The sequence below is a fragment of the Leucoraja erinacea genome, chromosome 27 (assembly GCF_028641065.1).
Source record: "Leucoraja erinacea ecotype New England chromosome 27, Leri_hhj_1, whole genome shotgun sequence".
NCBI classification, from domain to species: domain Eukaryota; kingdom Metazoa; phylum Chordata; class Chondrichthyes; order Rajiformes; family Rajidae; genus Leucoraja; species Leucoraja erinaceus.
The window spans coordinates 12,906,671-12,921,845 of record NC_073403.1 but is presented as its reverse complement, the minus strand read 5'-3'; the positions used below and the strand labels follow the sequence as shown (position 1 = coordinate 12,921,845).

General features: G+C 35.1%; 1 protein-coding gene across 15 annotated transcripts in view; it reads right to left on the bottom strand.

Moving 5' to 3' along the window:
* The window catches only part of tanc2a (tetratricopeptide repeat, ankyrin repeat and coiled-coil containing 2a), a 464,896-nt gene that overhangs the window by 16,722 nt on the left and 432,999 nt on the right, over nucleotides 1-15,175 (bottom strand). For all 15 annotated transcript variants that reach the window (XM_055657051.1, XM_055657052.1, XM_055657047.1 and 12 more), the window contains one exon: nucleotides 4,851-4,942. In XM_055657051.1, the coding sequence (XP_055513026.1) occupies nucleotides 4,851-4,942 (92 nt within the window). The remainder of the gene's footprint in view (nucleotides 1-4,850; nucleotides 4,943-15,175) is intronic.

The following is a 15,175-nucleotide window of genomic DNA, read 5'->3' as shown; positions in this document are numbered from 1 at the left end:
GATTTTTAATACTATTTCAGTCTAGTTCAACTCAAACTTCAGAAATAGTTTTCAAACTTAAGTGTTAAAAATATCTACTCCATTGCACATTCCTTGTTTGGTGAATAATTACAGAATCAACTGTGGTAGCTCACCAGAATTCTGGATACTCAGCATCCTACTAATTTTAGAATTTCATCATCACATTCCTTCTCTTTTCATCCATTCATGGTCCATTTTCTACCTTCCACTTTGGATTTGTTTTGGCCATCTATCCTCTTCTAAAACTTATGATTTTTTTGTATCAACCAATATCCTTAAATTTTTTTAAATCTTTTAAATAATTGTTTACATGCCACTAATGAGAAATATGTTAGTTTGAACTTTTCCCGTAATTCCTTCTTACTGCATTTGTTAGTCCATTTAAGGGATCTTTTTTCTCTAATTCTGATAAAGGTTATCAACACAAAACCTCAACCTATTTTTTGCTTCTGTGAGATGCAGATATAGCTATGCATTAAAGCCTTCACTGTTTTAAGAACGCATTCGCTATGCAGCCAGAGGCAAAAACTAGACATGACTCAATACAGAGAGCTACTTATCCTGAAAGAAATTCATCACAGCCCTTTGCATGGATATTTGGTGAAATTTTAAATCCATTTCCACAAGGCATCATTTAGAAGTCAATTCAGCCAGCTTGATCAATTCCCAAGGATCCAGATTAGGGCTGAAGGAACAAAGTATCAGGCCAACATGAGATGTTTCAACTATTAATCACTTGTCAAAGGCAATGAATTTATTTAGCATTGTTAATGCCACAGAATGTTGGAGAGGCTTTACATTAAGTTTATTGATCAAATAATTGGATAAAGATTTTTAAGTCAAGGAGCTTCTTCAAGAATCGATAGATTGAGGAAGCATAGTGGAAATAGATCTCCAAAGCTTGGAATTGAGGTCGCTGCCATTTGTGGTGGGCATGAAGGTAGAATTAGAAGAATGTTTAGAAGTGAGGGGGCAATAGATAAGAAATTAGAAAGGAGGAGGCATTCACTTGGGAAGGTGAATACTGAAGCATCATACCGATCCAGAAAGTCAGGACAGTTCCTCCATACCTACAGATAATTTCCTTCCCCAACTCATTATTGGTATTCTTTGAACACTGAAGTTGCATCGAAGAAGACAGAAATGCTCACCAAAATGATAAATGGAATGAGCTACAAGGAGTTTAGATGGTTCGGTGGATTAACTCAAGAATCAATATAGGAAAAGGGAAAGAAAATCTGTTTTCACCACTACTTAAAAGATGGGTAACTAACTCAAGTTCTAAAGAATTCTATATGAATAATTTCCAAGAATGCTGCGACATTGGACCCATCGCCCCACCTATTTTTCCCACTATACGTAAGAGGTGCCTCACAAATATAACCACAAGCTCAGTTGCCAAAATATGATGACATTATAATTGTACTTTGTGAAAGAACTTAGATTATTCCAATTGGACAGTTAATCAATGCTGTAATCAAGTAACCTAGAGAACTAAGTCCTGGCAATATGCCAAGATTGTAAAGTTATTAAAGGCAAGGCAGTCCAGATCCTTTCTATTGTGTGGGGACACGAAAATTAAAGCTGAGCCACTAGGTGTCAGGGTTACCGTGCGAGATGAATGATTGACTCTACAAATGTTGTGAAACCAGGTGCCAAGATATGTGCAACTCCAGAAATTCTCCAGAGGCCTTTATTTCAAAACTCCCACAATGCAAAGCATTGTAACGTTTGCACGCAATACGTCCATGATCCCGTCTGCGCTCACAATACTCACAATATGATCATGGCTGATCATCCAAATATTGAAATACATTATTCCCACATTCTATTCACATTGCCTGGATCTTCCAAAGTTGGGATTTAGGTGTAGGAAGCCAACCAGAGGAAATCCCCAGAGATTTTCCTCACTTCTCTATTTTCAGCATTTCTCCGGGTTAGAATTCCGAGGCTGGGAATCCAAGTTGTACAGATATTCAGCTACATTATGGAACAACACTTTGATGCATTCACAGTTACATCAGCCAGTCAGCTTCTTGTTTATTTACATAGATCAGCTCGAATATTTCAAATTTGGAATCATGACAAATAGTTTTTGATGTTTCCCAAATCGTGCTTCCCACCACTCAGCTTTCTTTTCTCCCTATGATATCATTTTGCATATTTCTTAAGGTGTGTAAGAAGATCGTGATCCATTCTCTACCTTTTATTCTTTACCAATTTACTTATATAATACTTCGTGGTCATTATAAAACAAAGCAAAACATGAGAGTTCATTTCCAGAGGAATAGTATTGAAGGGCAGTAATGTTATGCATCGGATCTTGGATGAACCTTACATTAGCCTTATAATAAAAATATGTGGTCGCCATTTGACCCATTGGATCCATGCAGCTTGCCGTGAGCAATTCCATTAGTCCCGTTTTCCCCATTACCTTACTTTGATGTATCCCTGCAATGTGTTCACTCTCACATCTTCCCATCAACTCCCCTTTGATTCTTTTTTGCTATTAACCTGCACTAAGGAGTAATATATAATGAATGAACCTACCAGCACACTTTGGGGTTTCAAAAGAAATTGAAGCACTCCGAGGAAACTTGCAGTCATGGAAATAATGTGCAAAATGGCCCAAAAGCACCTAAGATTTTTGTATCTATTGAATCTCCAAGGTCAAAGGAGTTGTGATGTAACAGTTAGTGCTGTTACCTCACATCACATCTCCAACTTGTGCACAGTGAATCAATTTTTTATTTTTAAAAAATACAATGGAAACGAGGTTTACCAGAATGAGTGCAGAATTGAAAAGTTACATCCATCTGGAAAGACTTAGTAGACTGAAGTTTTTTTAATTCTAATAAGGATATGATGAAGAGGTGATCGTGGTTTAATAAAGTTTGTCAGGGAAGTCATTATGAGGTTTTCCATTGCAAGGTAGACCAGGGACAAAGGTAATAAGTGCATGTTAAATGGCAAGAGGACTAACCATACGATTCCTTCTCTGTCATTTAGTAAGATCCTGGCTGATCATTTACTTCAACTGTACTTTTCTGCTATACCTGTTCATTTCTTTGAATACAAGTGGCCACTAATGAATCCAATATACGATTCAGGAGTAATGTTATCAGCTCAAATCAGGTAAGAGCTTGAAATAGTTCATGGAAAATGCATAGATGCATTTAAAGAGGTCAGATGATGGATCAAAAGACTGGAAGGATATATTGCTGGATATATGGATGGGAGATGTGGACCAGTTGGCTGAATGGACTGTAAATATTAGTTATACTTCCCATGTAAGAGTTACGATGTAGGTCCCTCAAGCCAGCTCTGCTATGCAATGCTATAATTGATACTGCTTCAAGTCTACATTCCTACCTGCTCACCACATTCCTTTATTCCCGAGTGAATAAAATCCACTCTCAGGGGCCATATTCTGAGCATCCCACAATTTTTTAAGATACTTCTTCTCAAACTCTTGGAGCCCATGAAAAGATGCGCAGTTCTATCTGATCTTTCATGAGAACATCCTTGCCCTCACATTCTAGGTATTGTTCCAGTGAACCAATATTCCATTACTCCGAAGGCATTTTTCTTTTCACATGGACATTAAAATCCAAAACAACTCCAGACTTGGTTTTACTAAACCTATGTAGTGGTGTTGCAAGGTTTCTTTATTCTTGTATTAAAACTGTCTCCACCTCACCTCTCAATAAAGGGCAACCTGGCATTTGTCTTCCTAACTTCTCTCCATCACTGCAGGCTAACTTTGTTAATTTACATCTCCCACCTTATACAGATTATACTTAAGAACCTGACTGAAATTGTTAAATCATCACCCTTCAGAGTTTGTTTTTTTTGCTTTACTTCTTATCTCTTCAACTCTTGAGAGCCCATGAAGTGAATGTAGTCCAGTTCTATCTGATCTTTCATGAGAAAATCCTTACCCTCACATTCTAGGTATTGTTTAGTGAAACTAACTGCTATTTTGTGAAGTTTTTGTGGAATTTGTATAGTTACTGCAGTAGGGAAACAAGCATAACTTCTGAGAGAGGTGGAAAATGGATATTCAGTGTCAAACACATTGCTTTTGCATATTCTGGCAATTTAGGGAGATTTATATAAAACAACATTTTTTTTGGAAATGCAATATCCTCCACAAACCCACTCCCTCAATTTTACTATATTTTGGGGAGCTGTAACAGTATAAAGCAGACACTTGTGTTACAATATATTTAATTGACCCAAATGATTAGTAGAGACATATACGTATTCTTAGAAATTGCAGCTGGAAAAATCCATGAAAAAATTCCTATATTCGTAAATTCTGAATTTATTGCTAGACTTTGAATATTAATTAATCTATTTATTGGTTTAAAAAAGACATACTCATCTCTCTTTAATTCTTTGAAGCGGCATCTTAAAAACTGGAAACGCGGATATTACCGATTGTGTAAATTACGTCTGCATTTATGTGCGTGAATTTGGAAAGGATAGAACACAGTATAACGTTCGTTCCTTAATGCTGAGGTCCATCCCAACAATCTAGCAGCCGTCCAGAACTACATCAGATCAGAATAAATTGGGAGGAATAATCTAAAGGGAGTCTAATTTTTTCTGAAGCATTGTTGAATTATACTGCATACGGTATATTGCTGATGGGAAGATTTTCAAATTTAGGTAAAACTAAGGCAAGTAAATAAAAGCATTCTAGGTCATTTTATCCAGGTATTAAAAGTAGCATCAGAATTAACTTGGTGCCCAAGAGGAAAAGGGAAGTGCCTCAGCCAGTTGCAGTTTGGTCCTGGCACCAGCTAATCTCTGGTTCATCCCACCTTGTAAAACATGTCTCCTTCTTCCATCAGCTTGCTCAAGAGGATGATCATGATGTCCGGTTTTGAAGTGGCCATTGCCCACGTCGCTGGACCTGCAGTGCACAGGATGCATGAGGGGTAAAACACACGCAATGCCAGGGTAGGAAACCATATGAAAAACACCTATAGGCGAATGAAGGTAGAGAACAACTTTCCATGTTTAGATATTGTGCCATATGACTATCATTTAAAATAGCATCAATCTCAATTGTCAGGGTATCCAGCAATTATATATAGTAGCTTATTAAGAGTAAACTTCCTAAAATTTATTTAAAATTGAATGGGAGCAATTATTGGTGGTGAATTTGATTTTGATGCTTCTATGTGCCTCAGTGTTAGTAAATCACTTATTCCATAATATGTCAGAATTATTATACGTAATAATTGTAATTTTATGAATTAAGTGATTATGGAGATGTGGGGATGGTATATTAAACTAAAAAAAATGCAATTTAGTCCCAATCACAGCTAAGCCTCATCCTGTCATATACAGCTCGGGTATGAAGGTTCAGACAATATACAAGATCATTCTTTAGAGTGGCATCTTAACGATGTTTGTATCAGCCTTCTGTGCAACCTAGAATGGTGCAAGTGTTTTAAAGCCTGAAAGCTTTAGGTTAATTTAATATGAACTCCATTTGGTTTAGTACTGTGAAACTATGTTAATTAAAAATGGAAATAGATATTTTGGGTATAAGTTTAACTGAAAGCAATTTGATATTCAGCACAAAGAGATCACCTGTTGCCTGTTCGGCAGTTCAGAGAAATAAGAAGGCAGAGCTCTAACTCAATTTGGCATTCACCTGAGTTTAAGTGGCTTATTTGTTGACACTCTTTCTGAAAATTCTTTATGTACATTGTGTTACTTACATCAATGGATTAAAAGCTTGTCAAAATGACAGGCATACAAATTATCAACAAGAACTACTCAACTAAAAGTCTTATCCAGTGAGACTTGAATCTTAACTGGGAACATTTGAATTACTCATGGCAAGTTTATTCCAAAGAAGACAACTGCGGGAATATTTGATGTGACCGAACAATAATTTATGTCCAGCAGTAAAATAAAAAGAGGCAGTAATATAATTAAAAATAATTAAATGGGTGATTGCTCGGTGCTGAAGAGGAAAATTGAGCGTAAATACATGGCAGTATTACGAGGATGGCTGTGGCATTTGTTAGGCCAGATTGATTTTTCAATCACAATTTAGGCGCAGAATGAGATATGATCATAATTCCATTAATTAATATAGGACCAGGAAGCAGCCAGATGTAAGCATGGCAATAGATTCAATTGAAGGGCAGGGCGCAAGGGAGGTAAGCAGGAGCAAAGCGCCCCACCCAATGAAATGTAAAACAATTCTATGGACATTTGTCCTATAATGTTAAGGTGTACCATCTAAAAGCCAGTAAATTAAAAATGCACACCCTCGAGGCACTGATATAGATAGGTGCCGACCATAGAATTTGCTGCAATTTCCATGACAACTGTGTATGTGAACATACTCCAAGGATGTTACTTGTAAGGTTTGCTAGGAAGTGTAAGGGGGAACCTTGCTGCAAGTTCAAAACATTCACCATCTCTATAGCAAAAGAGAAACGATTGACACATTGAAAGCAGCTCTTGCAGAATGCTGCACTATAGTGAGGGGGAGAAATGGCAGCACTGCAAAGTAGAACTCTCCAATTTCAGCAATGCTGTATTAATATGTAGCTTTAATGTTTGTTTTGGTAACAATGCTGTGTTAATGTAGTTGAATGGGATTTTTAATTCTTTATATGAAACACCATCGGGTGTAAGAAAAACTGCATATGACTTCTTACTATTGTTTTTACATTTATAAATCATGTCCACATGATTAAATTTATTAAAAATGGACATGTTCGCAAACACATTGCTGATTTGGGTTTAAAGACAGTTAAAAAAAAACTACTTAGTGAGAGGTGATGGAGAAAATGATGGTGATTATTTTCTCCCCAGAAACAATGACATCAATTTTGAATTTGACAAACACATCATCATGGTAATTTATTTCACTGACGTTTTAAATGTTGGAAACAACAGCCTCACTACTCTTCTTACAAGGACTATCAATGAATCATTCACACGCAAATGCCTCTGTAAAGGTTTGCGTTTGAGATCCTTGTTCTTTTATGTGACAAATTTGAAAGGGATTGTGTTATGTCACTTGAGGAGGTTCTTGAAACAGAAACAAATCTCAAGGATTTGAATCAGTGGCTCTTCAGCCACACGACAGCTTCTGACATGGTCATCAGCAATACTGCATACATTAAGTCAGAAACTGAGTACTTCAGGCATCTAGCTCTCTGCCTCTAATCTCTGGAGGCAGACTGACAGGGAAATGTTTTGACGTCATAGCTCTCAAAATTCCATGTTGATATTCTGAGATTTGAATTAATTTAGAAATGTTACATGGCAGATATTTTATATTCAAAAACCTTCTTCAAAATTGTGCAGAAACAGTCTGACAGGTTGAGATATTCTGGTATGAAACCATCAAATAGAATTGGAAGAAGTGAGAAACAGGAAAAGGAAGGGGTTACTGGATTTTCAGTGGTTTTATTTGCAGGGAGGCAGCTACTGCAATTTATTAAAAATAAAAGCAAAGAACATATCCTTAACACCGACCAATGAACTTCACATCCAATAGATTATTCCTGGAGCACTGCTATAAATGTAATATCATTAATTTGGTGACCGATTGCAGATAATTAACATTTGATCCAATTAATTGGGGCAGAAAATAACATGATAATCATGGCATCAATAGTGGTTAAAAGGGACCAGGTATATCCATATTGTCCCCTTTCCATCTGATCCAAAAGATATATCACTGAATCACAATTTAGTGTTACTGTTTACCAAATAAGTTGTCCTCTACAACAATCCTATTGGTTGCTTTCATCAGGGGTAAAGAAAGAAAAGCACATGAATCTTTCATGCTGTCCAGAATGAACTGGATGGGGGCAAACAAAAACAAATCAAATCGTGTACCTCGAGGACGACTTGGGAGTGTTTGGCAACCTTGTCAGTGATGAAGGAAAGAGAAAGAGGGAAGGGAAGGGATTTTCAAAAGACATGAGGATGAAGAACAGAAAAGAAAAAAAATTGCAGTGAGCAAGCAGCAAAGCCAGTGCATCAGCAAATCATTGCACAAAAACACAGCACACAAGAGGAACTGTGTGAAGCCAAGCATACACATAACTGTCTGAAGCACACGCACAGAAAGCTGCCTATAGCATACGGTAACATCAGAAGCATTAGTTCCAAAGCTGGAAGATTTATTTGATTTGGGGACCCGACTCTCAAAATATTCAAAGAAAAATACGGGTCCTAGCTTTTTCTAATGTTTCTGCACAAAATATATGTACAGATGTAAAAGGCAACATAAATCATTGCACTAATTGGCTACATCAAAGAATGCGGTGTTATCATCTGCATGATTGAGATCTGAGGTCCCCACTCAAACTTAAAACCAGCAGCAATGCTGTTGACTTTCTCTGACCCCACATCCACTTCTATTTTTGGGTTGTACATCAGAACCACTTCATAATAAATATCTATCATGATTTTAAAATGGTTTTGAAAATGTTACATAATGACAGTGAGATCAGACTATCTCTTCTGAATATCATATTCAAGGCAGTAGCATTGAAGTATACAAGAACACGTAGAAATTAAAGAGAAGTGTATATTAACAGAAGAAACCCTGATATAGATTAAAAACTTGATGGTTAGATACACAACCAATCCAAAAGTATTGCATTCAATGGTAATATTCCATTGGTTAACATCAATAACAAAAACAACCAAAAATACATATCTTCCCCATCTGTATGACTGGAACAAAGTATTTCTCATTTCTACACCATTCCTACCAAATAACAAACAGCAGACAAGTAACCAAATTGATTAACTCAAAAGTGTTCATTTCCAAATATATTTCCCAAGTGATAATGACTTTTCAGGCTTAAGTGCGAAACAAAAGGATTCTCTGTAATTTTCAGTGTGGAGGGCTCTTTATAACTTCCCTGTTGTAGAAAAAAAGATTGGAATAACACAAGCTCTCGTTAGCTTCAAGAAATATATCCATGTTCTCCTTTTGTCCTTCTGGTGGCCAAAGCAAGTTTAATTAATAATATATCCCAGGATGAAAATGTTGGTCATCAGCCAATTTACCAAGTTTCTGAACATCTTTGAGCAATTAATAAAGAAAACAACAAATTGTGTCTCAATTTTCAAGAGATTTTTTGCGAAATTCCAACATCAATGAAACACTGTTAATATAAAGTTTCACTGAGGAACAAATGTATTACACTAACTACAAGAGAAAAAATAATAATGTGACATGAAAGCTTTCATGACAATTACATTTAATCATATCGTTAACTGGTTATTTAACAGATTTGGATGAAATACCAAGGTTCTGATGCTTTCTACTATAAAGGCATTATGGTGGTCATTAAAGTCTTTCAGAGACTACATCATCACAATTAATGCTAAAGATATCCGGGGCCTGCTTTGTTGGTGATCCTACAAAATATTGAGCTGTAAAAAGAGCAAAAACCTACATTCATTAACCTGGAGACTTTCTGATATTATAATAGCCGAACCAAAAAAAACATCCAACTAAGAAGAAATTTACATTAATTAACATTTGATACGAAACATCTGTTCATATAACCAAAAATGTTTGCAAACCAGAAAACACTTCAAAAATAATCTTTTGTAACAACACTGTTTAAATGTGCACTGAATTTGCTGCATCTTATAAATATATAAATCTGGTATATCATTTGAAATGCTGGATTGATACAATTCAATAACAAAGACTTAGTGGGTTTTTTTTTGCCACTAATCATACACAAAGCTTGAATCCATACATACGTATGGCCAAGAACTGTACGTCATTTTGATCCATAACAGTAACCAATCAGGTAAAAGAATATGGGAACATATATTCAAAGACATATCCCACATGATGACCATTCTATTATGTACACTGAATGTGTTTGTCTGCTATCATTGCAGCCCCTTTTGGAACAGAACAGCAGTATGCAGAATCAAAGCTCCATCAATTCATCTATGACATTGTATTTCCATTTCTGTAGTCACTATGTGATTGTGAAGCATTCAATTATGTGTCAGTGCCATGTCTAAAATCTGTCTTATTATTTATACGTCTCACATCCGGCCACTGAAGAGGCAACATATACATTGAAATGTTTCATTAACAGACAGGTAATGAACATTAATGTATTCTAAAATATGATCTCATAGGAGCTGCTAATGTCTTTAACTTCCATATATGCCAATGGTTTGGGCAGAGGATCTGCTTCCTAATGATGTAATATTTACATCAGCAAATAAAAAGGGGAAAACAAATCAAAGGTTTACTTTCCATTTTTAATACTATATTTAATATTAATCTACACTGTTTGATTTTCAAGAACGTTTAGTAACCAAATACTGTAACTGTATTGTGTTGTTAAGTATTATAGTTGGGCTGAATATAATAAGTGGAAAACTTCATGAATTAGCAACAGGTAATTCATCAAACAAGATATTGCAGCATAAGAAATGTGATTAAACATAATCAGAAATGAAGGACAAAAGATTTCCAAAGCTGTATTTGGCAGTACGTGATTTAAATGTCTTTGATTTGAAGCAAATTATTAAACTTTCTTTCAATACATGAACTTTTAGACAAGATCAATTCATGATAACCACAACCTGTGTAATTCTCATCCAACATGCCAAAGCATTTTATTATTTCCAATGCATTCTCAATATCTTCCATTTCCTGTTAAGGAAAGTAACTGCACTGTTAAGTTCTATTTTGTAATTATTTTTCCTAGAGAATATATATATTGTTTTGTTTTAGAATTGATGTATCTAATACTATGTTATTCCCTCTACTCTCTTGCAATCCATCATCTTGTGTTTCCATCATGATCCAAACATCTGCCTGCAATTAGTTTTTGTTAGAAAATAAGGTAGACTTCCCATGCTGGCATGCTGTCCATGAGGCATCAGAGTGAAGTTAGTAAGAAAAACACCAAACGTACCTCACCTAATTGATTAAAAGCTTATTAGCTTGTTATTACTTCCTTCTTAGCATGGAGACTCAATGTGGTAGAACTTTATCACAGAAGGCAATTAAGATTCAATTTAAAAATAACTCCAGAAGAATAATGTTTCTTCAGTTTAGTAACTTATTTGAAGTGCAAGTTTCAATAATTGCAAATAGTATATTTGCTTAGTTTCCTCTCTATCCCTAATTATTGCCAATGTTTAGAAGTCAACTATTTTGTAGCTGGCTTAAATGCAAATTAGAAAGGTTAACAGGAATCTGCATGGTAGCATCTACCGTAAATGAAGTTTGAAAGGTTATTACGTTATTTATAGGAAATTCCAATTAATAACAGTCAAGGAAAATGAAATAACAAACAAGATTCTAGCGTTTCTATAAAGGCATCTATTATAAAAGCAAGGAAATCACAGTGAATATATACAAGCTTAGAACACAGATTCCATTTCATATGGCTGTTTTAGCTGTTAAGAGGCAAAATATCAGAAGCTATTCAGAGGTGATAGAAAGGATATTCTGAAATTATACCAACAAGGAGAGATTCCAGTTAAAAAGGGAACAGTTTAAGAAAATGCTTGCCTTTTTAATTCTAATACTTTTACAAATTTGAATCCACTGGTTAGAAAATTATTAACATAGTACGAAAATTGAAGAATTAAGTTTAAAGGTATTTTTATTTGATTAAAAAAAATGCTTTATCACAAGTGACTGTTGTGAGAGACTAGCATAATTTAAAAGGGACATGGAAAAACATTTAAAGAGGGAAGGAAAGGGAGAACAGAATGAGATAAGGTAGGTCTGGTTGAATATCTAATGGTGTTTATCCGTGCTTTAGGTTTCTATTGCAATCTTTTAAAATAAAATGTCAGAATAATAAGAGAAACTACGTTTTTTGAGAAGGCAAAATTACTTTAAGACAAAAATTGAACAGTGGATTGTCCAATTGGCAAGTGAACATAACATAATTTGCAGCAGTGGACTAGCCAGTGCTAAATTTATTGTAGATCCGAGAAGGCTATACCGGTATTAGATGTAGCTGTGCATGAATTTATGCCAGAAAAGTAGTTAAGGAAAGGATTAAGAAATTGGCTGCAATTGGCCCACCATTCAATGTACTCACATTATTATTTTTTTTGATACAAAAGGTACAGGAGAATGCTACACCTGAGCAACTGCACCATTATACCCAGGAAAACTTGGAACTTGCAGATTAACAGAGGGCAAAGTCAGTCTTTGATATAACATCACATTTTAATTGGTTGCAAAAGCAAAGTAATTAATAAAACAAAAAAAACGAATTGCAAATCAGGTTCAATGAAGTATTGTAAATGATTCTCAAACAATAACTCTGGGCATCAGTGATAATTGCTCAGAAGTTACTTTATCTGACCTTCCTTAGCACTAAATCCACTGCGAATTTTTGTGAGATTTCTATACAGTAATCTGGAATAAAATTCACGGAGAAAAAAGCTTCAAGAAATTTCTCCCTGTTAAAGGAAATGCATGATCTGGTTTAAGTGTGCAAAACTTCTTGCACGCAGCTTCAAGCAAGGTATGGAGGAAGAACTGATGGGACTATATTTTCCAGCTGCATTAAATAGATTGGTTGACTTTAATGTGGAACACTTGTGGATCTTTATCAGCAATCAGAAAGTATAAGGATGCAACCTCAGACACAAGTGACAAAGTGGTGACTTTGTACAGCTAAGCAAGACATAAAGGGAAATAGAAAAATTTAACTGTAAGCACAGTTCCAAACTAAACCTCATTTGCAAGATAAGGTAGTATTTTGGAGAACAAACATCCAGGAGCTCTTCTTCAGACAGAAAATAATTCTTATCTGGAATGTACTTCTGGAAGAGTGGCTGAAAGCAAACTTTCCAAAATTATTCCAAAAGACAGATTCGGCTGTAAAGACACTATAGAAAGGTGGACTGTATAGCCTCCTTTTCCTGAAATTGTATTTATGTATTTTGTCTCCTTTTTCAGTCTTATTAAAGTCTGAATCAGGCACTGGAAATACATAATTTTCTTTTTAATCATCTGTAGAGTTTAAATCATCAATTCATATCAACCTTGGTAATAAGGAAAGTTCAGAAATAGGAAAACTCAATACAACAGAAAAATTACAAGTATTAGCTCAGATGGACGTATTAGCTTAGATGAATGTGTGTGAAATAATGTTTTATATCTTGAGACAAAACTTTGCGTATTCTTTTGAGGATCAATTCTGCATTCTCTTGCAAACATTGTTAAAGATGATTGAGGAGTGTTCCATCAACAAGATTTAATTAAAATAGCATTCCCTGCCCATGACAAAATGGTAGAAAGATCAAGCTTTTATTATTTGGATCCTTATCATGAACTCATTATCCAAAGTGCTGCACATCCATTGAACTACTCTCTGAAGTATCGTGATAGTTGTTTTGAAGATTTTTGAGACGAAGCCTTCCGTAGCAAGTGTTGTTGCAGGATTTTTTTTTTTGCAATAGTGGTTTTCTGCAAATACCGACATATTCCTGGCAATCACTACCCTATCTTGCAAAACATCATGTCAGGTACTTAAAGGAAAACAGTGCCATCATTGCAGAAAATGTTTTTATTAGTATACAGCAACAGAGAAATTGTGTTAGTGAGTCAACAAATACAGAAACATACAGAAAGCCGATGACAGAGGAATAGCAATCTGACGACCTTGAGGATTATGCATTCTGTGGGAGTGTCACCTGATTTTCATCCACATTTACAGCATAGCGTAAAGTATCAGATGAGACTATATCAAAGGAGATCATCATAAGATCAGAAAGAGGTGTCCAGGCCACATGCAGCAAACCCTACATTTGGATAATCAGTATTCAAGACCATAGGATTCCACTTCTACTTCTGATTGTGTTACTTTGTTATTTATATATTTCAATTTTATGCACTCTGGGGTTGGAAAAGTGTATTGTCATGCACTGTTGTCACGGTGCCAATTAAACCTCAAGTCCCAATGAAAATCTAATGGTACCAACAAGTTAATGGGAAAATGGAAATTGTTGACAAATTTGCTATTGGATTTAAAGTTCATGCTTGTCCCTTGAGGCTGCAAACAAGCATGTTAGTGAGTGCATGAAGCTTGGACTCTCTTGCTCTGGAATAGCAGCACGGTGTTGTGAAAAGACCAAAGCACAGATCAATGTCGCTACGATATAAGTTCAGGCTAGTAAACAAAGATTAAACAAATTGGGATGTGTTATCATTTCCAGAATCGTGTTTCCTTAGATTTTCTTCCTTCTAATAACAGAATTAATTCACAATGAAGTAAAACATTGTTGGGGTTTCAAGATACTACAGTCAGCCAAAATTAATAATTTTTGTCACATTTCTTTTTAAGTTTCACTTATTGTAGTTGAGTTGTAATAAATATCACTAAATGTTTAAAGTTAAATATATTTTCTTCCGATTGAAAATCGAACAACATGAAAAATAATCTGCATCCTTATTAACTTTCATCTGTTTGGACAATACCAAATATAGTGCTTAAAAGAACTAAAGTTTTAGTTGTGTGATATCTGCTAAATTCATGCAATTCTAAAACTGCCACGATTTGGTTTTACTTCCTGATTCCACCATTTTCTCTAGCTTTTAGAGGTAGGCAATACATTTATACTGTTTCCACCAAAATGTAACTGAAAGACCAATGAGAAAAGTCTTCCTTGGAAATGGAACATTTGTAACACAAATCCAAAATTTTCACCCAGACCAAACATGAGCTGGCACGCTGCATTTGGATGTTCTTTCTCTTAGCCTCTCTTGGTAACTTCCAACTGCTAAATCAATTTTTTTTCAAATTACTATTTACATGGAATTGCATTATGATTTCTCATTGAGATGCCTTTATGCATCTCGTAGAAAGATTTTCATCCATTGGTGGTGAATAGATGGGAAAAAATATTATATATCTCAAAGGAATTACTTAAAAATTAGAATGTTGGATATGTATCTATGCTGTATTGTTTTCCAGCAGAGATTTCCAATGTTTCCAAACAGCAGAGGTTCATTGGACTCCACTGTGATAAATTAATGAATGTATTTTGTAGCCACATGCTTTCTAAATAGATATTGATCCAGTAATCCCAGTTATATTAATCTATACATTAGATTATCTCATGTTCCTTTTTCAGACGTAAT